Source organism: Lottia gigantea (genome assembly GCF_000327385.1).
Source record: "Lottia gigantea unplaced genomic scaffold LOTGIsca_14, whole genome shotgun sequence".
Classification (NCBI taxonomy): Eukaryota; Metazoa; Mollusca; class Gastropoda; family Lottiidae; genus Lottia; species Lottia gigantea.
In genome coordinates, this window is record NW_008707617.1 from 1309841 (window position 1) to 1337835 (window position 27995).

Below are 27995 nucleotides of genomic sequence, written 5' to 3' on the forward strand. Positions count from 1 at the left end.
ATCAGGTTTGCCCTGCAACTTTTTCATGTCGGAGAATATAACTGGACTGAACAGAACAAAGCGCCTCATTACCTCCCAATAATTTCAAAACTTATTCTACTTTCACTTACAAAATTGTGTTAGATGTATTCCCTGCCTTTCAAGATTAAAAAATCCATCTCCCCCACTCTATTGACCCCCACCATGATTAGTGTCCTCTAAAGTTTGTAAAGGGGAGCTGGGACTCTCCGATGGCCAACCCTGTTAATTATATACAAATGACTGCCAAGATCTGTTTAGTTCCACATTTCAGATATGCATCAGGCATCAGCTGCTTCAATACACAATAGTACAGGTACAGATTTCAAATTTTGCCTGAAATTTAGGGAGACTTTGTATGTTATAATAAACACACATAGATATGGTAATATTTCAGTTGAATATAAACCAAGATGGTTAATAACTGTCTATTTCAAAATTGTAACAAAGTTCTTTTAATACAACAATGAAATATAGCGGCTACAATTACTTCAATGATATACTTATAAGATATTCATCCCTGATTAATTAATATAGATTGTCATTTCTCAGATTGATCTTAAGCAATCATAGATAATTCAATGAAATTATAACATGCTATTATCATGATAATGCTATGATATCCTGTAAATATCTTCCAGAATCTCTTTATAACAAACTGTTCTGATGATAATGGCATTGCTATGATATCCAGTTAATATCTTCCAAATTATCTTTATAGCATACTGTTATCATGATAATGCTATTATATCCTGTAAATAACTTCCATCATAACTTTATAGCATACTGTTATCACGATAATGCTATGATATCCTGTAAACAACTTCCAGTATCACTTTATACCATATTGTACTATAACTTTTATCATGATAATGCTTTAATATCCTGTAAACAACTTCCAGTATCACTTTATAACATATTGTACTATAACTTTTATCATGAAAATGCTTTGATATCCTGTAAACTTCCAGTATCACTTTATAACATATTGTACTATAACTTTTATCATGATAATGCTATGATATCCTGTAAACAACTTCCAGCATCACTTTATGACATAATGTACTAGAACTTTTATCATGATAATGTTTTGATATCCTGTAAACAACTTCCAGCATCACTTTATAACATATTGTACTATAACTTTTATCATGATAATGCTTTGATATCCTGTAAACAACTTCCAGCATCACTTTATAACATAATGTACTATAACTTTTATCATGATAATGCTTTAATATCCTGTAAACAACTTCCAGTATCACTTTATAACATATTGTACTATAACTTTTATCATGATAATGCTATTATATCCTGTAAATAACTTCCATCATAACTTTATAGCATACTGTTATCATGATAATGCTATGATATCTTGTAAATAACTTCCATCATCACTTTATAGCATACTGTTATCATGATAATGCTATGATATCCTGTAAACAACTTCCAGCATCACTTTATGACATAATGTACTAGAACTTTTATCATGATAATGCTTTGATATCCTGTAAACAACTTCCAGCATCACTTTATAACATAATGTACTATAACTTTTATCATGATAATGCTATGATATCTTGTAAATAACTTCCAGAATCACCTTTTAGCATTTGATTGATCATGTCTTTAAAACCCAGTTCTGAAGCTATTTTATACTGTATCTTAATATCTTTACAATATGTCAATAACTTTTTAATATTTATCAAACATTGTTCTGGGCTCACTTTATTGCCTGATTGTTGATACCTGTAATAAATATACAAAAAAATGATAAATGTAGACCAACACCAACAGAAATCATAATAAAATATTCCAAACAGCCTGCAAAAGAGTCTCCAAATATCCAGCCCCAACCCATTTGCAAATAACTGCAGTAATTAACTATTCATTTACAGACTTAAAAATCTATGGTTTTTAAATTTCTCTATTCTTTGTTAGATAACATAATGTCTTGTTAATTTGAGAACTTAATTTTAATATAAACAGTAAGTATATCATTAGAACTTAACATCAGGGTCCAATTTAGAATGAAACATATGCTTTAACACACATAATTTCAGTTTTGGCTAATCAAGCTAGATTTAGATTCACATTTCATAAAAATTTGATAGTAATTCAAACTCTTCAAGCTGTAGACTTCAGATAGGTCTGGCCAAGGACATCAGTTCCTTAAGGTTATAGAAACCATCAAGAGTTGCCCTATATTTTTAGATCTGACAGAAAATTCTCTCAAAAAAAAATTAACATCTAATTTGATTTGAAGATCGTCATGGCTAATCATAGGATGGCAAAAGTGGTAATTTTGACTTGCAGACTGCAATACCATACCACTTAAATTAAACGGGGTGTCTCTTTGTTTGAGACCAGCTCAGGAAAAAATTAAGCTGAGTTTTTATTGTCTTAAAATAAACATACTTATCAACAGCATCTTGAATAATAGCTGGTTTAAGTTGAACATGAGATTTTAAGTCGTGTAGATAACGGAAATCGTTGTTAATAATAACATTATAATATATAGCTGTGGACCAATCACATCTCTTACTGTAGGCTTCACTCACTATCAATGTCTACAAAATACAAATAAGGATTTAAATTCATAACTAATGGTAGGTTGTCGTGCCTCATTCTTATTTTTCAAGACTTTTAACCCAAAATAGGTATAATGGGCAACAAGTAACCTTCTGTGGAGAAAAGTTTCTTGACGATAATTTGAGTATAAAAAAAAATTGCTTTCAGCAAGTCATATTTGAATAAATTATAGTGGGTTCAGAGGACTTAGCCGGATAAAGGAGAGCTCCCTTTACCTGCACATTTAATTTCTTGCAATTATCAGTATTTCAGGTTTGTTCAAACACAGTAGCATTACATCCTTTCAAATTAAAACATGCATGATAAACATAGTAATTTGTTCATGCATCATTATATATAACATCTAATTATATTGTCATCTGTTTTAGATGTACATGTTTCTTTTCTGTCTTTTGTTTAAAGATGGGTTTCCTTATTTGTTAGAGTCAAATTAAGCAAACTATTTCATTATAATCATTATACTCTTATTGCATATAATTAAGAGTTAAAACCAATCGTAAATTTCCATGTATGTTCAGTTTTGATAAACAAAATAAAGACTTTTTAACCTTTCTTGATCGGTCACTCATTGGAATTCTGCTGGTAATTCTCTTCTAATTTTAGCTAATTATGAATTAATAATGGACATGTGAGACAAACTGGTATTTTTCCAAGTCATTAGAACACCTCTACTTTCTATTCATATAAGTATGAGCATTACCATTTTCATACATGAAAATAAGGGAACCCATCTTTAAACCTACTTAACATTCCTTTTGTTATTTAACCAATACTTACATCTAAGAATTTAGGATGATGTTGTATAAACTCTGTAAGTTGTTCAGTAGTAAGATTAATGACTACTATAGATGAAGGTAATAGTTGTATTTGTAAAGCCACTAGTCTAGCTTGTCTAATACACTGCTGAGCATGTCTTACACAGCTATCCTACAATAATACATATCCATAACTTTACTTCATTTAGCATTTTGTTCAGTGCAACATATAATGAAACTTTCCACAAACCTAGAAGGCGGGGTCAAAACTAAATATAGGCAAATGAGGCAAATGATAAAAATATCAAAACAAGTGGTTGCCTAGCAACCAATTACCATATACGACCATTATAATGTGGTCGTATAAAATGAATTTTGTTCAAAATATTCAAAATATAAACATCATATAATGTCAACGGAAGGTGGTTTCTGTTAGAAGAAAAAATAGTAATCTGATTGGATAATAAAACTACATTAGATTTAGTGATTGACCAATCAGATGACTGTAACACTAAAATCATTTCAAATTAAGTTTTTTAGAATTAGGCCCCAGGAGAACATATAGGACTTCAAATATTCAACTAACCTTAACATATCGTTCTGCAGCATCAGCAAAATACTGGGCACTTTCTTTTAATATATCTTGGATTTCTTTGGTATTTTCTAAAATATTAAATTTTAAAATGGAAGACACAACAGATTCACAAAATAAAACTTCTATGTCCTATGTTTCTTAAGCAGCTGGGTATTATATCTAATTGTTTTGTCATATTGGGATCTTCAATATATATGATTTTTATAGTTTTTTGCTCAAAATATGTGCCAGAAAGTGCCGATTTTTCCTTTTTTCTTTCTTGGCTGGAAAGTGCCTTAAGCATTTGAAATCCGTACTCCCATTTGATGTCATCCTTCAAAAATTTGGAAAATTATTTTCAACATGACATTTCACATACCAATTGTTTTAGATTTAAGAGACTTTAAACAGTCTTTTCCTTTCTCTTCTAACATCTGGGCTATTTCTCTGTACATCATAAAATTTAAAGCTACCATTGTATATGTGTCGTTATCACTGGGATGAAATCGTGTTAAATAATCTAAAATAGCTATCTTTAACTTATCTTCCTAAAATCAAAGGTAATGTTTCTTGCATTAACAATATAATTTTCTTATAATATGTATAAAAATATTTACGTTCAAATTATGTAAATAATACTGTACAATTAATATACTACGTAACGCTGTACAGTACATGATCTTGAATATAAACAGTAAATAAGTATTACTAGTGATGATGCAGGCATACAAACAGTTTTGGTTGCTGTTTTTTGTCGCTGACTTGAATCTTGATTAAAATCTCATGTGTGCTTGCACTTCCATGACACAATTATTAGGTTACCAACAGGATTTATACTTGTCGACGATTTTTTTATCATCTGCTAGATAGACCGCCATCATCCAATCAGATTCATTGCCTTTCAATTGCATGTTCATAACATGATTATTGACATAGGGGCATATGACAGATTGGAGATTTTTTTGTTTCCTTGTGCGTTTGCAGATGGTCGGCAAAACTCACAACAGGAATCTAGTCGGCGACCAAAATCGACAACCCAAACCATTTGTGTGCCTATACGATTACTTGTTTATACATGTAAATGTAAGATGATTTTAGATGTTGATTGGTAGATGAGAAGCAGACTAGTGACCGTAGATATGGCGGTGAATCTTTTTAATTCTTCAAAAACTTGTTCAGATTATGATAATTCTATTTTGGAGCGTCCTCTTATGGTAGACTTATAAAGAGGTAGAGTCACACATATTCTAGTACCATGGAAATAATTTCTGCTTTATGAGACATTTGATTAAATACATCGTCAATGTCAACCAATATAAGCTTTATTTTTCAATCAGTAACATTAGATATAATTCTAGCACTATAATTACCACAACTAATTATAACAATGACTTACCTTTTCAATTCCCTTCTTGAGTAATCTTTCAAATTGATGGTATAATTTTAAAGCATCAAAAATATAGGTCATTTCACTAAATCTTCCTACCCCAGTTAATAAACGAATCTAAAATAGTGAAAAATAAGACAATGAGACCAAAAGCTTCGGTTGTCAGCTGGGCGATATTACTTCAAGTGGATATCACAATATTTATCATTGACTTAGAATAAACAAAATTTCAAAATTATAAACTTGGCTAATATATTCATCAGTAGATATACCTGTTGTCATAAATAACATAACAGGATTCTTATATAATCCGATAAATCCAAATAACTTAATAAAAATGCAATTAACTAATGAAAAACGCTTAATGTTATAATTAAGCGTTTTTCAATAATTACTTAGTTTTATGAATTTTCCAATTTTCTAGATTTGACATGGATTCTGTTGTAACTTTATGACACCAGGTAAGTTCACTGAATATATACCCATATTGACCATTCTTGAGAATTAAATTTTATGTTCATTCTATGACTTTAATGCATCATAGTATACTATTTTGTATAATATCTTATTGATGAGTGAGAGGGGGGGGGAGTTAATTTTGAAAAATCTCAAAATTCTCTTGTGGTGGTCCAACAGTCCCTATACAAATAAACCTTAAATTCGCAAGGAAATGCCAGGAAACCGCGTTACAGGGAGTCAAATTCTCTAAAATTTTGTAGAGGAGCTCCCTAAACTTCAGAAAATCGTGTTTCCGGACTTACAATGAGCGTCCTATCAATAAAGATAGCAATAAGTCTATAGAGAACACCACTGTAATGCGTAACAATTCATAAAGATTTCTGGGAAGCGAGGGAGGTACTTAAACTGCTCCCCTTGAAGTACTTGGCTGGCTACGGGCCTGAGGAGAAATAAGAACCATTTTTTGTAGAAATATTGTGATATATATATTTCTAGTAAATATTGTGAATCATCAGTCAGCCCAAATTTTCTTTAGAAAAATTGAAAAAAGAAATTCTAAATATTAAAATTTAACAAATAAACTCTTATAAAACTATGATCTTACCATTAATGAAAATTCTTCTGATCTACATAAAGTTTCTGTTATTCTTCTGGCAGCTCTTAAAACATGAGATATTCCCTCCATATTACAGGCTATTGTATAACAATCATGAGCTAATATCAATAGTTCAGTCTGGGTAGTCATGGCTAAAATAAAAAATTTGTTTTATTTGCTCATGACTTCTTTTTACTGTTTAGTAACTACACTACTTGGTTCATAAGTTTTCTATTCAACAGATTCCAAAACTAGCTATCCTGATAAAGATTTTGTTCCCAAGACCACTTTTTGGCAACTTGAGACAGATTCTTTTCCATTTGTATTGAACTGGACACTTTTGAGTAACTAGACATTTTTTTGGATATTGACTTAACTTGAATATTCATAACAATTTTTGTTTTTTTCATCATACTTGCACAATATTTTTTTTGAGATTTCCAGTGACAAGTTTTACACCTTCCCCTCCTTCTCCTTATTCAAAATGAGCAACACCATACAGTGTGCAATAAGGACAACTGCATTAACATCATTGCACTGATCATTAACAAGGCACAGATAGTAATGCACATGGTTACAATTTCTAGGCCCTCTCAAGTGACTAGATGCTTTTTTAAGAGGCGAAGGCCTTGATGAAAATGGTGAAAGTTGGTCTACTATCAAAACCAAGTCAGGACTGAATTTCTCGCCTTGTTTAAGTCAGAAAGCACATAATTTGCCATGTCATTGTGGCTCCTAGCTAAAAATATAGAAGCACATAGCTTACCACTTCTGGTAATTTCAGTTGAGTCTGTATTAACAGCTTGTAGCAGACGGTCACCTAATAAAGATGGATCTTGACAGAGTTTGAAATATTGTTGACCTCCAGTATTATTAATAACAGGACGTTTGGTTGGACTGCCATTTTCTAAATTACAGTCTTCATAATTTAATGTCTGTAATATGGAATCTGCCAAAAATCCTGCCACCTGAAATTGATGTCAAAGCAATGAAATAATTCATTACGAAGCAGACCATTCTTACTCTCTTTGAAACACCTGATGGTACTTCTGCGATTGGTACGATTTTGCCATACATTTGGATGAGATTTTATTTCTATTATTGGGCAAATTTTGTTGAACTCTCCTGTCAAGAAGGATGTTTTTGTGGTTGTTCTTGCTGTTAAAAACTGCATTATGCTGATCTATGCATTAATAAGAATATGTAATATTACTAGCCCGAAAAACCTAATCCTACCCCGTCCTCCGACGTGATATATATGGATGGGACATCTGCACTTTTAGGGTCAAACATAAAATGTCGCTTTTTATGGGAATAGACTTAACTACAGAAAAATCCTTCCCCTCCAAGGTTTTGTGGTACTGTTTTGGGCACGGGGGACATTGTAGAATATCTGGTAATGTCTTGATGGACAAATTTGTAGGGCTACATAATTACATGAATCATTTCACCTAACATGGTTTAATTTCTCAAACTAGTGTCCCAAAAGTTGGGTGGAGCAAATCCCATTAAATGTGAATTTTATGTCTGGTCCCAAAACGTGCTGATATCATGTCCTGGGAACGGGCAAGGACAAATCTGTAGGGCTACATAATTATACCTACCTCATTATTAGACAAGGAACTAGTTGCTAGATAGTCTTTAGCTAGGATGAATTTAGCTGCGAAGTTTGTTTTCAATAACTCCCTGAGTATATCAAACTCATTATTAACAACCACTTCTTGATATGGTAAATCTATCACCTGTTAGTGTTAACAAAAATCAGAAATGCTTATTTTCCATTATCAAAATTTCATCATGTATGTATGCAGATACAGAAAACTGTGCTTGGCAACTGATAAGCTAATATTTGCAGTAAATCCACAAAAAAAAAAACAATTTTCATTAGAAAATTTCATTGAAATGATGATGATGAAAACTTTAAAAGAAGTTATAACTCTAAACAGAATTGCTGAGCTTTATTACAATAACCAATCAATCTGTTCATAATTACCGTCTGCAATTACAGCTACTATTAGTCCCCAAAATTGTATCATGTATGCATGCAGATAAAGAAAATATCAGCAAATTGCAGTAAATCGAGAAAAAAATTTTTTTTTGTGAAAACATCAGCAACATCATTAGGAAAACTTACACAAGAAACTTTAAAAGAAGTAATAACTCGTAAACAGAATTGCTGAGCTTTATTACAATAACCAATCAATCTGTCCATAGTATCTATAATTCTTTCCTGTTCTATAGGTATACAATTCCATAGAGTAGCATTGCTGGATAAACTTATAGCTTAAATATAGATATATTCTTCACAAATAATACAGTGTTGCTGTAAATCATTTAAAGGGACAGATGCACCAATTTTTAGAATTTTTTTGTTAAGCCAATCAGTAATAGTGTTCACAGAAGAGGTGTTCTAATGACTTGGAAAAATACCACTTTGTCTCACATGTCTATAATTAATTCATAATTAGATAAATTAGAAGAGAATTACCAGCAGAATTTCAATGAGTGACCGATCAAGAAAAGGTCAAAAAGTCTTTTTTGTTTATCCAGACTGTACATACATGGGCATTTAAAACTCTTAATTATATACAATAAGAACATAATGATATAATTAAGAATACATGATAATTCATTAGAAAGACCAATTAATCAAATAATTTGCTTAATATTACACTAAAAAAATAAGGAAAACCATCTTTAAATAAATGCACCAATTTCCAAAACAGTAGAATAAAAGATACTTACAGCTAACAGAAGAAGTCATGCCTAATGGTGTAGATATACTCCTCCTGGGTGTAAACTGTGAGAGTAATTTCTTTAATACTGGATCTATCATATCAATAGTTATAGAACCAATACTTAATCTTATACAAGTCTACAATTTAATAATATTATATTTCAAAAAACACTTTTTGACAAAATTAATCAACAGGTACCCACTATCCGATGCACTAATTGCAAAAGGCCTTAAGCATATTTTGCGATTAAAGACATCATTACTTAGTTTCAGTGGAATTACAGGAACCACAGATGTCTGATAAAAAATTGGAATGGTACAAATGGATGCTATCAGTGTCCCTGATACACATAAAATTTTTTAGAAAGCCTCTTTACAATCCATTTAAAAATCTTGAACTACCTTTGTAAAATGAAAATGAAATGAATGGAGTTTTACATCCTACTTTTCTGCACCATGTGGGCTAATGAAGATGGGCAATGCCATGCAGGGTGCAATGAGAGAAATTTTGCCAGGACAGCGGCATTAGCCTGTCTTTTTCGATTTCCAACTGTCGAGGGATCTTTAACGTGCACAGCCTGTAGCACACGGGGCCTCGGTTTATTGGCCCATCCGAACGACTAGACGCTTTTTTCAGCCCCTCGTACCTGCATCACTGACAGGGGGAGAACTACCTTTGCAATAGCAATATATAACTTACAATATATAAGCACAACATACCAATATGATAGCTAAATCTTGACTGTAATGAGAGAAGACCGCAGCAACACGACAACTTTCAGATATATTTCCTTCTTTTAATAATTCTAATATTAACTCATCTAATGCTTCTTTACCCTTTAAAAAAATCAGAGAACTTCAAGTTTGCAACCATATCAATTGCATATCATATAGCAATAAACATACAAAGTAAACAGTATCAGATTATAGTACAAATATATTTTAGGACAGGCTGTAACCTGGGCAATTAGAGTGTTGAAATCTTAACAGGAATTTCCCTGGCTAAGTCAAACAAATTCTGCTTACTCTTTTCGAAACACCTGATGGTATTTCTCCTTTGAGGCGTCCATTACTATACATCTATAACTCCCAATTTTGTCTAGTGTTGGACGAGATTTTAGTTAACGGAATTGTTCAGATTTTAATGATAGTAGGTTCTAATCTTGGTCAGCTTGAGACAGTCTGGATCGCATGTTTGTTACAATTTTTCTGAAATATCTTATGAGCTACTTGAAATTTTTTCAGAATAACCTTTCTCTAATCAACTTACAAAATCATTAACCATTACTAAATTACCTTTGAGTCTAAGCTTGTGGTTTCAACTATTAAACTGGGCATTTTGCCAAAATGTAATAATTCTGATTTTTCAGGTTGTTTTTTGGTGGTTCTTTGAGACTGAAGAGAGGATAAAATCTCATCTAATGGTTCCATTATATCTGTTGATTCCTTCTGCAATTCAAAATGAACAAAATTCTTACTGTGATGTTTTGACTCAATATTTTGGTGTCTGTGTTATGCCAACTTGTTGATTTTTTTCGTCAGAAATGCCACACTATATCATATGGATCATAAATCATATGGTTCTCATTTAATACAATGAATAATTAAACCTGATTAAATTAAGCATACTTTAATAAATTTCAATGAAAATTAGACATTGAAATTTCATAAATATTAGTTTAAAGATGGGTTTCCTTATTTTTTAGTATCAAATTAAGCAAACTATTTGATTAATTGGTATTTCTAATGAATTGTCATGTATTCTTAATCATATCATTATGTTCTTATTGCATATAAATAAGAGTTTTAACCAATCATGACCTTTCTTGATCGGTCACTCATTGGAATTCTGCTGATAATTCTCTTCTAATTTAGCTAATTATGAATTAATTATGGACATGTTAGACAAACTGGTATTTTTCCAAGTCATTCGAACACCTCTACTTTCTAGTCATTTAAGTATTGGCATAAATGAAAATGAGGGAACCCATCTTTAAAGGTTGTAATGTGCATTGGAAATAGAGACCTTTAAAATCATGAAAAAATATGAATGCACAGCACAGAATAAGAAATGCTTAAAAGATAATTTTTCTTAATTTGTCTTAAATACAGATTTGCAAACCAGTAAGAGCAGAGTGATATCAAGAATAAAATACTTATAATTGTCGAACCTGTTGGATATGATGCTTCATTCTGTATTGCCACATATTTCTATAAACATCTTCTTGTAGAGTTTTATCTTTAGTTGTAGCTAACTCTTCAATATGTCGTAGACATTGCTCATAGATAACTGATTTCTCTCCCACATCTTCTATACATTCACTCTCTTTCTGTAACATAACATTCAAATTATACTTGCTCTCTTTCTATAACATAATATTAAAGAATCTGTAACATAATAATCAAACTATTCTCACTCTTTATGTAACATAACATTCAAAATACTCTAACTCTCTTTCTGTAACACTATATATAAAATATTCTCACTCGCTTTCTGTAACATAACATTCAAAATACTCTAACTGTTTTCTGTAACATAACATTCAAAATACTGTAACTCTCTTTCTGTAACATTATATATAAAATATTCTCACTCTCTTTCTGTAACATAACATTTAAAATATTCTCACTCTCTTTCTGTAACATAACATTCAAAATATTCTCACTCTCTTTCTGTAACATAACATTCAAAAAAATCTCTCTCTTTCTGTAACATAACATTCAAAATAATCTCTCTCTCTTTGTGTAACATAACATTCAAAATAATCTCTCTCTCTTTGTGTAACATAACATTCAAAATATTCTCTTTCTGAAACGCAAGATTCTAAATCATCCAATTTTTTCTGTAACATAACATTTAAAATAATCTCTCTATTTCTGTAACATAACATTCAAAATATTCTCACTCTCTTTCTGAAACGTAAAATTCTAAATCATCCAATTTTTCCTGTAACATAACATTTAAAGTTATATTATATAAACCAAATTATATCTTAATAACTCAAAATAAAGAACAGTCTAATGGGCTAACCTTAAAGAACTCAGCTGCTAAATTAACATTGACTTGATGTTGTGTGAAACAAGTTGAACAGTTTTGCCAGTAATTTCTTCTGGCCACTTTAGATAGCCACATATCACTAGATATCAAACTTTCCTTCTCTTTTTCCAACTGTAAATAAAATAATACACAATAAATATGGTGTGCACAATATACAAAAAAAGGCATATATGAAATGATGTATTCCAGTAGGAAGTAGTAAGTACCGCTTAAGTGCCGATTCTGAAACCAACAGCAACTCAAGACCAACATGTGCCCTATAGTGAAAAATATGGTATCTGCCTGCTTCTTATTTTATTTTGAATTTGCCACCATGTTGTTACCTCACTACTCAGAAACATTTGTTGCTCAAGACATACCCTACTACTTCACTGTGAATCGAGTTTCATTTGTGTAAAAGACTAATTCCTACTTGGAAACTTTCAATTTCCAACTGAATCCTTGGAACCCTGAGTGTAAATAAAATATAATATCATATACCCTGAAATCCCAAGTAATAAAAGTAAAAGCGTATGACGTTAATGTTGTATGACGTCACTTAGTAACGACCTGTATACTGGCCGCTCGGTTATATATTGCATTAGCGTGTGGCCAGTAAACAGGCTGCTAGGGTTGAAAGGGTTAAAGCATTAAACTCTCATGTGTATTGGAACACTGATAGCATCAATTTGCACCATTCCACATTTCAGTCAGATGTGGGTCTGGAATTTCAGTTAAACTGAGAATTTTAAGACATCATTATGGCAAAGGCCACTAAAATTATATAAGGCTTTTTGTGATACTGACCTGCGCAATAATAACAAAATCACCATTTATTTTGGTTAATTCACTAAATCTTTTGGCATCTTGGTAAGATTGTTTATCAATTAATAGTTGAGCAGATTTGTGGCATATTTCATAATAATTTTGGTTGCTAGGAAACAAGAGACTAGAGAAATCTTCCAGTTCTATAGAATTGGTATGAAGGATATCACATATTTTATGTAATTTACCAAATTCACAAACTGAAAAAAAAATGAATGTGTCTAAAGATGAAAGAATGGTGTAGAAATTCCAGCCTAAAGAATTCGTATTCCAGCGCTGCTGATTTCGCTCTATATGACGGACATGTCTGACATGTATCATCAGATGACTGATATTCACAAGGCTCTTTTGGGCATCAAATATAGGTTAGACATGAAGTGTCATTCAAAATCGAAGCACCATAGGTTTAGGCTCTCATGAATGGACTGCTGGAGTCTCCCTCATAAAATAATTGAAAAAACAAATTGATTTGGAGCATTCTAACACATATTTGTGGGGAAAAAAGTATAAAAATCACACTTTGAAATTCTGCAGAATTGAAATGGGGGTACAAATGTGGGTGCAAACTACATTTTAGGGGGAGAAATGTCCCCCCTGAACCCCCATTGGTGCCTCCATCAGTAGATCAAAGGTCAGGTATAGAAACTCATATAGCCCTTGAAAAATCAAGATAGCGTGTACAAAACTTACCGTCAAAACTAAAGACCAAAGCAATATTTTCATGATCTAATAACTGTAATAAATGTAGTAAGGTATATGTCTTAGATTGAGTTGTCAAATGATGTAAAATAATGTTATAAACAGTCTTCTCTATCCATTCTTTATCATCTAATTCATTCAATTTCTCTTCTTCTTTCTCTCTATTCTGTCCAAACTGCAATTATTCAATGGTCAATGTAAGAAAAAATGAACAGCAACGACCATGGTTCCAGAACGAGGCTCATAATGCAAACAAACAAAGGTATCTGCAGCCTGAAAGCCTCTTTCTCCAATCCCACTAACTCGAAACTAACAATATCTTACATCGTTAACTTTGGAATTAATTAAGTTTAACTTTCAGATGAAGTATCTATTTTTGAGAAAGGGCAGATTTATGCTCATTTTCATATTGTTGATGAAGTTTTTAGTGACATCACATAGGCTATTCATTCATATGACATTGCCATTTTATTTCCAGCTGGTCCTTGGAATTAATTTTTTGCATGGAATATGCACCCATTTACAGCTAGGTCTATTAGAATAATGATGGAAGATGATTTATTCAATAAGGTCATCAGACTTTTCACAGACATAGATTAGAACCCACTACGGCCATTTCTCCATAGTCAAGCAATTGACATTATGTAAAGAACTAACAGGCTGTGATACAGAACTCCACAAAATGTATGGATTTAAAGTAAATCTTTTCTGGTTTCTTTTAAACATACATGACCATAAACAAAATCACAATCATCATCATTGTCGTTCTATACTTTTTTGCGTTTTGAGATAAAAAATGTCAATCTGCTACTTGAAAACGGATACGAACATGCAACTTTGACTTCTGTTAAAATCATCAAGGACCAAAAACCTTGATAATTCACGATCATTCCAACAAGAAAAAAACATTCTTTCATACATTTTGTACCAGACAAAATTTCTGGTTCAAAATAGATTGTAATGGACATTTTGCTGAAATTCCCTATAACTTAATATTAACTTACCCCATACATAGCCTCTTTAAAATCTCCTAAATATAACTTACATACATCATGATTATTTCTTTGAATAAATTCAGCTGAGAACTTTAAAAATGGTAACAATGCTATCTCCTATAGAATTGGTCAAAAAAATATTAGTTCTTGAAAAACAAAGGATAACCATCCTGGGTCTGTACATTTGGAAGAAATCAAAGCCTCTAGTACATTCTTACAGCTTTCCAAAGATAATTTTTGATAACCAATTGCCTTTTGAGTTTAAACTTGTGTTAAGTATGCATTGATACATATAACATAGTACAATTAAGTAATCTCAATCTTCATGTTATGGCAAACATTTTCTAAACAGTCTTATCAAAATTAGACCCAACTCTCATTTCGTTTTCTTGTTCTTATTTTAAGTACCGCCACATCACATTAGAGTCTAACAACCAGAACATTTGTCAAAATAACCTTTAGTCAATCAAATTTACGCCATCTCCACGTTGGCATTTTGTGAGAGATCGTTAAAGTAGATGTCAAAACATTAGGTCAAAAGGTTAATTTAACAAATGTTCAAGAGTCCTATTTCTTTTCTAGTACAAGTCGTCATTTTAACATTCAAATGCAGATAATTCTTGACACACATGGACTTGAAAGCTAGAATTTTGACAGTAGGCTGTGAAAACTTTTTAGCTTTGCTAAAAAAATTCCTTTTCTGAGACTAAAGTATGATAGGTCAAAAAGAATGGCCCACCTGTCCCTTTTAGGGTATATGTTTATATTATTCCATATAAACAAACTTACTGGTTGAAATATATCAAAGGCAGTAGCCAGAGTAAAATCCCACTGGCATTTAAGATACACATCCATCAAGGCCTCCAACTCTTTCATTGACCATTTATATATAGCACTACTACCATGGTGCATTAGAAACTTCTTGTGTTCACCAGTTTCCATCATTGACACCAACCATCCACATAAACAAGGTAAAATGGCTGCATCCTGTTGAAAGATAGTTCTTCAGCCTCCAAAGACAATGGGTATAAATAGGGCACAGATCGACATTAGGGGTCAACTGTCAAGGTTGGATTCAAAATGCAGAAAATCTGAGGAGGCATCATAGTCACAAGCCTCTCATGGAGCCTCTAAGAGTGTTCTTACAAGAATATTTCGAAAAATTGATTTAGTGCATCACATACACATATTTTGGCCAAAATTTTCTAGAATTTGTTAGAAATAAAGTGAGATTACAATTTGGGCTGTAAATGCCCCCATGTGCCACTGCTTGTGGTTTTGATCCCACAAACATACAATTTTATTCTTGTTAAAAATTGATTGATTCCAAAAAACACATTGGTTCTATGGGCAGATTTATAGCAAACTTACATTTTCACAAAAAGCTAGTTCAGCAAAAAGAGGATTTTTTAAGATAACTGCATGTGTGAGGAGTGATTTCCATGGCGATGGTGTATTTTGTGCATCAAAGACAACACCAAAGACATCATCTGCTGCTGAACTGAGTGTGACTGTTGGAACTGAAAAATGATATTAGAGAGCTTGAACATGGTTGTTTGTACATTCTGATATTTCTGGACAGTTATCAAATTTTGATAAGAAGAATATATGAAAATCGGACAAAAACAGATCATTTTAATGAAAATATATCATTTGGATCTAAAATGCAAACAGCCATTTCAGATTTCCATTTACACATGTCTGGCAAATTTGATTAGTCACAGTATTGGTAAGTAAATTTGTCATTTTCAAATATTAAATGGATGAAATGAATTAAAAGTATGTTTGTACCTTCTTTTTCTTGATTAACCAGTAATTCTAATGCTGGTGGTAGAGTTATCTCCTCTTCCTCTTCACTACTCCACTCTTCTGCAACATGAAATTATTTTTTGAATTAGCAGAAGTCAGGGCAGCATTGGATGTCAGATCATGCATGGGGCGTATGGTTACCTACAGAAGAAACGAAAAAACAAAATCTGCATAATGTTCGGACTTTTATGATAAATGAAAAAGAATAGTTACCAGTTTCCCGAGAATTTGTTACACCAATTTTAGAATATAATGACGATCTCACATCTTTCTTGGTCATAGTTTTATCTGGATTACTTGCCCCTTGAACACTAGGGGGAGCTAGTGATTTAGCGTCTGCATTCTCAATAACATAATGAAGATGGTCCCTCAAATGTCTACTATGAAAACAATGCAGTAATCCTTGAAGCTGCAAAAAAAAAACAATGCTAGTATAAAGGATTCTCAAAATGAAAGTGGTTATCCTTGTAAAATATGATAGAAACATCCAATTGCAATTTGTACTAAACAATTTTCATTTAACAAATCTAAATGCAAAAAATGTTGGCAACTGACCTGTTGCCGTGGAAACTGATGATACTGTGCAAACCAAACAAATGACAACCATTTATCAGATTTAGCACAAATCTCCAGGAATTTTGTAGATAATGGTAATTTTTGTAGATGACAGAAAATAACTGCCAACGTCCACTGTTCTCCAGCCTCAAAACTACAACTAAATAGAAATAGAAAGGTACATTATATACTACTTATTGTTGAATATCTTGAGTCCAAACCCAAAAATTTGATATATTTCCCAAAAAATTGAAATGAATGGAGTTTTACTTCTTACTATTCTGCACCATGTGGGCTAATGAAGACAGGCAACGCATGCAGAGTGCAATGAGGAAAATTTTGGTCTGCTCTTTTTTGATTTCCAACTGTCAGGGACATAAGGAGACATCCAGTCAGTTGTTTTCCACTGCATCGATAATCACGTTTGGATCATGCAATTGAAAGGAAATGAATCTGATTGGATGATGATGCTCTGTCTTGCAGACGATAAAACTATCGACGAAAAATATCAAGCTGGTTTGATATTATAAATCAAGTCGGCAATGCGATAATCTTGTCGTGCAAGGGCACTCGTGAGATTTTACTCAAGGTTCAAGTCGGCGACAAAAAGCGCTGACCAAGACAGTTTGTGTGCCTGCACCATAAGATTCAATAGCTTTATAACAACAAATTATATTATTAAATTATATTTTGAATATTTACCTTGGAATGTTTTTAGATTTTATATCAGCGCATAGAGCCTCCTCCAATAATATCAAAACTTTTGGTGAATATTTTCTTCGACTTCTTATATTAGCTTGCAGAAGTGAAACTGAAAAACAATTATTGATATCAAAACCTATCATGTTGGTAGCATAAATAGTTTAAAACAGACTAAGCTTTTATTTTTAAGAAAAAATATTTGAGAATGATTTATCAAAGTGTTTCAGACATAACTGCATATTATACCTAACCTATCGGGCTGGGTGATATTGGTTCAAGTTGATATAATGATATTAAGCATTAACATATCACGATATTTTTTAAGTATGGTATTTACTGGTTTTTAATACAAAATTTTCAGATCTGGATCTTATCTGGACAATAATTTGATGATTTATCATGATAACTCCCTAATATCACGATAGGGTGATATTTTTGATATTTTTTAATCAGACGATGCTGCGATATGAATTGCTATACTGCTATTTATCATGATACTGCCAGTATATCTCCCAGCCCTACTAAATTATTTATCAATCATAGCAGAATTGAATATCGACCAGTGGTTGATATTGATTTTTGAACAATTCATTCATTTCCTTCTGATACTACATTGGTGTGTGCGGTACCTTTAAACACCACAATGATAGGATATGGTCCATTATCAAACTTGAAGAGACTATATACTCACTTATTTCTTGTTCATTATTTTTCATGGTTATTTTATGTTTCTCAATGTTTGCTACCAGACCAGTATTTTTATGGTTTAAAATGGTGCTTGCTACTTGTAGAAATGTTCTGATTAAAATACTATCTTGGCCTAACATATCAACAAAAGCTACACATGAACTGGTTACTGCTGGTTTAGTGAAATTTTTTACTGCTACCCATAAACTGATACCACATGCTGTTTGTATTCTACATTAAGAGAAATAATACCAATTGTAACAAATTATTTCTTTTGATGTTTTTAAGAATAAATTGCTTAAAGGGACAGATGCACCATTTTGGAGGGTTGAGATCAGTCTTGAATATATGTAAATAGAAGTAAAATATATAAAATGGCATAATTCCTTTAAAAATATCTCAAAATAGGAATTTTACTCTATTTCTATATATGTCTTTTCTATATATCACAGACAAGTTGTCATTTTAACATTCAAACGCGGATAATTCTGGACACATGGATTTGAAGGCTCAAATTTTGATGGTGAGCTGTGAATACTATTACAGATTAGACTAAAGAATGATTGGTAAAAAAGAAAGGCGCATCTGTCCCTTTAAAATGTGTGTTCGAGGAAAACCATGCTCTATTATCAGCAATTGTACCATACTTGGATCACTTAACATGAAAGCCAAATAGAATCTAAGAGGATAATAGGTGGAGCTTAAGTGTGCTACAACCAGTCCATTTTGATGTTATTACACACTGGAAGTCTACCCCTTTTTTAACTCATGGCTTGCACAAGCCGTGTTCCTTCCTGTCATTTTGATCCTAAACAGCATGGCAGCCTTGTCTTATAATTAAAAGAAAGAACACATTGTTACATGTGCCTACCTTTTATTTGATAGTGTAGATGTTCCTGGTGACAGCTCCTCAGCCAAAAAGGAAAGAAAAGCATAGCATGGTCGCCCTTGCTTTAAATAATAGGTGAAGCGTAATTTTTCTGCATAAGCAAACTGTGAAACAAGTTCAGGTTGAGAGAAATATGGCAGTGTTTTCTGACAATCTGTAAAAACAAAACTCATTTTTCTTACAATATGGACACCCAATGGCATAATAAAGGAGGTAAGAGAATAAATGTACATTTCACAGGCATAAAATTCTACAAGGACAGTGACTGGCTTACTTCGTCTGAGTAATGTTTTGTCTAAAGATTGGCACAAGACGAAAAAGATTTGGGAATTTGGTCTGGTAAATACTGAATTTTTTTTTTAATCAAAATTGAAATTTCAAATCTTACCTTCTCCTGCCAACACATTAGAATCTTGCCAACCAAATAATCTTCTTACATCAAATGGAGCATTATCCTGGAAACAGAAATAAGAAGATTATAACTGTGTTTCCATTGAGGGAAAAAGCTAGCTTTCGTGTGTTTCCACTGGAGAAATTGCCGAACTGTTTGGGAACCGAAAATCTCTATTTTTGCTAGCTTAAAGCAGCACCAATCATGCTTAAGTTTCAGAAATGGGAATTCTTTTAGCTAAGCCAATCAGAAATAGTATTCACAGCTCACTGTCGATTTGAGCCTTCAAATCCATGTGTGTCCAGATTTATCTTTGTAAATTTAAGACACTCTGTGATATATAGAAAATACATAAATAGAAAAAGTGAGTAAAAATCCTTGTTTGAAGTATTTATAAAGGAATTACATTTTTAATACTTCTGAAAACTATTTACATATATTCAAGATTAAAAAAACCTCCCCCCCCAAAAAAAAAAATGTTATTTGTATTATTTTGAAATCTTACCTTTAACAACTGGTAAAGATTGATGTCACTATTTTGAGTGGATTCTCTAAATGATGGTATCAAAGCTGAATACAGTTTAGGAAATGGTTTTAACGCTGATTCTAAAACTTTGTTATCCATCTGGGAAAATATACCTCCTTCACCAATCACCTACAATTTGAAAATTCAAACCATGTGTGCCAAGACATCCTAATTTATATGAATGCTATGTGAACAAGCCCATTTAGATACACAATTGCTGCTAACCATCAAACCTCAACTAAACAGTAAATTAAAGTAATCATCACAGATAGATCTGCCTTTAGGAAGCATGGACACCAAAACATCTGTATGCTTAAGAAATAAGACAAAGATATTCAAATGTTTGATATTGACAATGTTTCGAAACATACCTGATGTATTGGAGAAGGTGAATAAGACATGGTTGCTATGGCAACTAAGGTGTGTCCTTGAACTATCATATCAGCAATATCAAGGTCAGAAGACCAAATGTATCTTCCAGATGAAAAACTTGCTTCAAATATTGCATTAGGGCCTAAAAATAAGATATCTAAAATCACGAAAGGCAACGATGAATTGAAGATAAGTCAAAGATAAATTTGTTATCTATATTTGCATCAAAGATTAAGCCAGCATTTGCAAGTGATTTTATAAATTTAAGTAGCTAACAAAATTATGCGATATATATATATATACGAGTCTGATGTTGCAATATTTTGACACTAAAGTTCATAGTTCAAAGGTTAATTCAAAGGTCAGATTGATTGATGCTACTATGATAGGGATCTGCACTTCTTTTCTTCTTATAAAGAATACATTTGGGTTTTTTTTTTCTCTAAAATATGGTTTAAGAAATGTAAACAAATGCACAAAAACAAAGAAAAACATCTTACATGTGGTAGATTGAGAAACTTGGAATAATTTAGTAAAATACTGAAACCATTTAATCATATCAGCATTTTCGATTTCTATTTTCTCTGGATTTAGTCTGTAAAAATCAATATATACAAATATATTTGACATAAACAAAGTGATTTTTGTTCAGACATGATTGACAAAATACAATCTGCCTGACTTTAAAGGGGGATTCCGCTTTTCAGTCAAAAATGTTGTAAATTATACCTGAAAATATTTCTAAAGTATGCTATTTATATCTATGTATCTATATATGGCCAGGGAACAGCTGGGTGAAACCAAGCTCAGATAGCAAACAGATATTACCTATGAAGAGAACAATAACTCCATAAGGGATGAACCAATTGATGATTGACACAATAGTTAATAAAGTATAGATGGAATAAATCAATGTCACTCCAGTCTGTTAGTGGGTGTGGTACTTGCAAAACTCCTCCCACTTTCACCAATTCTGACATTATTCTTGGCATATTGACATGGAGATCTTCACTGAACAAACCATTTCTGAAAATACAATCATAAAAATCTTAAATAACATAACAACTAGAAATTTTAACAACAACACTGGGAAATACACAGTTTAACATTCAACTGTGGATAATTTTGGACACACATGGATTTGAAAGCTAATTTTTTGACAGTGAGCTGTGAACACTATTACTGATAAACTCAGCTAAAATGTTTCCAGTTTCTGAGACTAAAGCATGATGGCCTAAAAATGGCCTATCTGTCCCTTCCCAAGATATAACCCTTGCATCCCAAAGATTGAACCTACCAAAAAATAAAGTGAAAATCTGCGATAATCCAAATATTGCTCGCTTCCTAAGAATAAACCCACAAAAATAAGAAGTGAGAATTATCAACTTTCCAAAAATTAGGATGTTTGTGTTCAGTTGCAACTAAAGAGTGAAACAAGTTGAAAGTGAACTGACAGGAAACTGATTAATTGTAAGGAAATAGCAAACCAATTCAACTTCATTTCCTTACATATTGTGTTCAATTTTGGAGAAGTGACTCTGACACAAGTCTTACCTTAGTAATTCAGTAATAATTTTAGTTGATAATAGACTACCACAGTATTTCAAACTAGACCATAACCATTGTATAACACTGTGTCTATCTTCTGTAGAACTAGAGTTGAATTGTTTAATGATAATGTCTAACAATAGTAAGGCCTCTGTTTTTAAATTGTGACTAAGGACGAACTTCCACAATAACTGATGATTTTTATATTCTTTCATGTTAAAATCTACAATAGAATATACAATTCTTTCAAAAACTTTTGTGGACGGAATTACGGAATTGGGTGATGCAAATATACATATTTCACATTGGCGTATTTAAAGCGATTGTCAAAGATTTTTGTCATTGGTATTTCTTGAGAACAAATGAAAAGCAGGTGAAGATATCTGTTACTAGGGTTCCAAATTACCAAATTGAGATAGATTATTGATGACTCGATAATCAAGTATTATTTAAAATATTTCAACTGAGAAACCATGTAATTTGTTATTTTTATGTCATTGAAGTATATCATTGCTTTGATCGATTATTATAGTTTATTGTGGGTAAGTTATGTGCTGAAGGGAAACTTTGTGCAAGAAATTACGACTTGTTAACGGGTACACTGAAAAAATATAACTTTGACATATATTTGATTATGAAATTTGATAATCGATAATCAAAATTTAAATTCATAGTGACAATAATCAATTAACCTAGACCTATTTACGACCACAGAATGGAGTGTTTAAATTGGAGGACAGATATTGGTCAAGTGTATATTTGTATTGTATGATCAAGTGCTGAATAAGAGAATGGGACTCATAATATGAAAGCAGACGACAAAATTATGGACCAAATTTACCATACCTGGTTTCATGATTTGGGTTTCCAACAAAACTCTCTCTTTACTTTCATTATCCCAGTACTGTAACCAATCTAATATAAACTCAGAATAGTGTCTACTATCTACTACAGAACTATTACTTTTACTATCAATATCACCATATAGACTAGTTAGATCTGGTGTATTACTTTTTGTATCAGTTAGTTTTAGATTATCATCAGACCACTGACTACTGAAAGTCAAAATTTATAGCAATAATGGAATTAAAAGTAGCAGCCATATTTTAAAACGATAACAATTCTAGTGAATTGATTGTGTGTTTATCTGATCTGCATTTTAAAATAAGGTAAAAATGTCTAATGACTATCCATAATAATTCAAGGCCAAAATGGGAAATGAAGTCAGTCAAAGAAAAGTGTTCCGTGTTGGCAATATCATGACAAATCTTATAAACATAACATTACAATATTTCGTTTTCTTTCAGAAATCATGACGTAGAGCAATATGGTATTTTGGTATTTGCTATCATTGTTATCAAGAAACAGATCCTACATGATACGCTTTGATTGGTTACAACAACATCATTGGAACATGATTGTGATAGATTACAGTGGAGACTAACCTTGATTGAGAAGTATTTTTGATTAAAAAAGCTTGTTGAAAGGAATGTTGTGGATAATGTTGATGTAAGAGAAAGGTAAACTTTATTAAATCAGCTTGATTCTGTGATATGACGTCTGATTTCAGTAACTCATTCAAAATAAACTTCTGCAACTGAAGATCTTTTACATATAGTACAATCTCCCATAGCTTCTCTTCATAGTCAAATCCCTACAAAAATATACAAATATACGTTTTGTTTTAAGCTATCATAAGCTATGCCCTGGTTGAAAGGGGAGACCCTTTGATGGGATGGATAAGCTAAACCACAATGCCAATTGGCGCCTAAATTCAAAGAATTTCATGAATTTCTTTGAGGTTCATTTACAGTTAAAGAGATCCTCCATTTCCAAAATTAGTATTCCTATAGCCCGACAAATCTGAACCTAACCAGATTCTCCAACGAGATATTCTAATGGGATATCGGAATTGGGTTTAGGGCCAGAAGTATAATGTTGATTTTCATGAGAGTTGTTCCAATCCATTTTGGGTTGCTAGCTTTGAGAATTTTCACCAGGACAAAAGCCCAATTTGGCAGAACTTTTGGTATCCATTCAAAGCTGAACAATCAATCCAGATATTGCCAAATATTCTGCTATGCCTCTGTGCCCTACACAATACCATAATACAGTCAAGGGGTATGTTTTTCCCTGCTTCATAAAAAATGGATCAGAGCAAATCCCATGACTATATGTCTAGTCCTAAAACCAGTTTCTATATCCTATCACGTCAGAGGTACTGGGTGAGGCCAGATTTGTCAGACTAGCTGTCACGTTGCATATTTTGTGTTTGAAACACATGATGGCGGCATGAGATGAGCTATAGTGGATTAAAAGCCTGTGTAAAAATATGAGAAAGAAATAATGTTATGTATTTACCAAACTAAGTAAGACAGTTTTAGCTTCACTTGTTTGATGTTTTTCAAGGTGATTTAAAGCTGTATTAACACCCATTTTAATAATATTACTATAGTCTGATTGTCTCCCTTGTTCTAAGAGTTGGTGCTGTAGATTGGGTAAATCATTCTCATTTACAGCTGCCTCTACTGCCACCTACAAAATAAATTGAAATAAAATCGAGTTTTGCATGACCTACATTTCTGCCTCCGTTGAAAGAAAGATAACAAACACCAACAGAATGAAAAACACAAAACCTTCACCCCTGGCCTTTCCAAAAGCAACTGTTAACAAGTAATCATCTAAACCACCCAACAACCACAACCCCATTTATATGCTCTCAGTACACATTCGATTAAAAATAAAAAAATAGACTTTTCTAAAAATATCTAAAATGTTCCAAAAAATAATTTGTGTTGATCACTAAAATTCTGTACAAACAAGCCAATTCCTTAAAATTGAGAGTAAAAGTTGTATAGCAGTGGACCATAGCAGAAGCACCATCAGGTGTTTCGAAAAGAGTAAGCATGGTCGGCTACAATCTTTTTCACGATAGTATAAGATTAAGAATTTCAAACAAACCTCGATAGGCTTATCTGAAGTAGCAACTGATTTCATGCTAGAATCTTGACTACCAATACTCTGTCCGTCTGCTACATCACTCAATCTAGAGCTTCTTCTTTCAATACCTTTAGACTCCACAAGTTTCAAACAACACCGTAATTCAGCTATCAAGGTCATCAATGAATCTAAAGCCAATTCCAAATTTTCTTTCTCATGCTTAGCAGACGCAGTTGAACCTAATGACCTTGATACATCAAGACCATCATGCAACAAGCTATATAAATAGTTTAAGGTCAAGGACAGTAGATTATGTGCAAAGTTTTTTGATTGATTGTCTGCTGCACATTCTTTCACTGTTTCAACCAATAGAAATAAAACTGGTTCTAAATTCTTGATGCTATCATGATGGTCATAGGTTGGTGTCCAAAGAGATGCCTCATCTTGATGCAGGGAAGGAGAAATGGGCAGACGTTGTCTTGACACTGAAAAAACTGGAATCAAAATGTTGTAATAAAAAAACAAACCAAATAAACATATATGCCTTAATTTCACAATCAAAATTTGATCTACTAATGCAGAGTAGTGCATCGTGGGATTTGTTTATTATATCTGGTTCAATCATAGCCAAGGTGATGAAAGTTCAAACCCAAAGCTTTAGATGAAATGGCAAACCAGTTCAGCATTCGATTGTGCATTATCTGATATTAGTTTGTGTGGAAATGTCAAAGTTTAGGTTTTTTAGGTAGTAAACTGAGTTCAGTTGACAAAATCGTCTCAGAGACGCACCATGAATTGTAGATCTTGTCCTACCCTATAGAGAAGCTCTAAAATAAAACAGTAAAAATAGTTCAACTTACTGTTTTCTTTGCTTTTCAAGAAGAAAGCAACTGTGTCTAATTGTCTATGTTTTAAACCAACTTCTAATGCTGGTATAGGTATAGAACCTCTCTCCCATTTATTTAAATGACACAGGTAATCAGCTGCCGTAGCCCCATCATATAACATCATCTAAAATAGGCGAAACATTCAGGATCTCGTTATCCTTCTGGAATTTATGACTCAAAATGATGAGCACGTCTCAAGCTAACAAAACAAGTTTCCATCATTAAAAGAATACTACATCTTAAAATGGACATAGAATATAAAGCATCAAACTTGGTCAATATGAGTATATATTCACTAGTTGGACTTATTAGGTACCATGACTAAAGAATAGAATCTATATAAGACGATATATCCATTAAACTAATAATCATTGATAACGCTTCTACTTAGTTAAATGAATTATTACTAAGTTTTATGGATTTATTGGATTATTAAATTCACTGATGAACAAAGACTCATTTTGACCAAGTTTAAAAATTTCAATTTATGATCATCCTAAGAGGTAGTATACCTTTAAGTTAAGTCCTCAGCAGGTTTGCTTGTTTGAAAATTTTCCATATTTGAAGTTCTTATTTGGCAATATATGATAATTTGCTGGACAGAAGAGAGAAGTCAACACCAAGAATATTCTAGAATTAAAATTATATCACAAATTCCCATAAAAGGGGAAAACAATCAAAAGTATACACTATTGTCCTGTCGGTTAACATTTCGGCTAATTGCCTTCTTCAGAAACACCTTAGAATTTTACCTTACTAACTAATACATCAGGTTGACTATTAGATATTACGTATATGATATATTGATGTGAGATTATAATATGAGGACTATCATTATCTTCTGATAGTAATACTAACTGGTCCCTTGGTATACTGAAATAAACATATAACTATCATTAAAGACAAATAGGGCTGGGTAAAATGATCGAAATAATCGATTATGGTCGCTTGGAATTTATAATCCTGATTATTGATTATCAAATTTCATAATTGATTAAATGTCAAAGTTACAATTTGTTCACTATACCTGTTAACAAGTAGAAATCTCTTCCACATGGGTTCCCTTCAGCACATAACTTACCCACAATAAACTACATGTATAATAACCCATCATAGCAATAATAATACTTCTATGACACAAAAATAAGTCATGAAACAATTTTGGCATGTTTCTAATTTAGTATTAACAGCGTTTTTCTATAAGAGAGTATCTCTTATAAAACCTTATACCGGTACTATGTTAAAAATAAAACTGAAATCTTTCACTCAAAAGTTCAAGTTACAGCATCCTCCTATGTAAATCTACATACCTTTGAGTAGAAAATGTCTTTTTCTCCATATCTATTATAGATACGGTCTGCATTGAATCATCTTCACACACAAATGATACAGTTTCATTACAAAATACAATACTAGTTACATTCAAAATGTCAAACTTTGGGTCTAAATTGAATGTCTGCAAATATTTTATATTTGATACAGAAATCTTTGGCTTCCTTTCTTTTTCAAATCCTGAAACTTTCGCATCTGTCTTTGAAGATTTTTCAAACAGTCTCTTATACCATGGCTCTGCCCTTTTGGATTGGTCTAGATTCAAGTTGGATACACTTTCACTCCACAATGCATCACCAGTTTGATATGTTTTTAAATTTGGAGAATAAGCTCTTCTGTCAGATGTCACTCCCAAATTATCTTCCAGAAGACACAACGGGTTGGTAACTAAGTAGTTTTTCAGGCTTAATCTATGTATTTTGGCACCATTTTTCAATACCATTTCTTCCATTTCTTGTGAAACTGTCCACCATGTTTGATCATGTATGTCCACACCTGATTTGTTTAAATTGATCCTCCATACAACTGTATTCAATAAAATATTCACAGAAGCTAATGCATGGTTAAGGCAGATAGTGAAAGCAGCCCTGTTGTAAAGCTGGGCACCAGTGCTCAAGTGAGAATTAAGCCTTAGCAAAACCCTCTTCAGTTCGGCAGTTCCAGTCGACTCAGGGAGCCACATTG

General features: G+C 32.3%; 1 protein-coding gene across 1 annotated transcript; it reads right to left on the reverse strand.

Moving 5' to 3' along the window:
- Positions 1-1577: 1577 nt before the first annotated feature.
- On the reverse strand, positions 1578-27993 carry LOTGIDRAFT_157467 (hypothetical protein; the record flags this gene model as incomplete). The annotated part of the gene is made up of 39 exons (XM_009049675.1): positions 1578-1767; positions 2437-2588; positions 3388-3537; positions 3952-4028; positions 4319-4487; positions 5336-5443; positions 6390-6532; positions 7147-7348; positions 7985-8122; positions 8515-8663; positions 9126-9255; positions 9838-9954; positions 10414-10566; positions 11289-11483; positions 12149-12286; positions 12962-13179; positions 13670-13853; positions 14683-14790; positions 15463-15660; positions 16045-16193; positions 16465-16542; positions 16696-16891; positions 17038-17197; positions 17740-17848; positions 18431-18657; positions 19298-19469; positions 19704-19770; positions 20212-20361; positions 20604-20746; positions 21105-21199; positions 21433-21630; positions 22159-22375; positions 22999-23207; positions 23598-23806; positions 24514-24687; positions 25114-25577; positions 25953-26103; positions 26732-26852; positions 27290-27993. The coding sequence occupies 39 exons, from the start codon at positions 27991-27993 to the stop codon at positions 1578-1580; spliced, it is 6912 nt and encodes a 2303-aa protein (XP_009047923.1).
- Between the last annotated feature and the right edge of the window lie 2 nt (positions 27994-27995).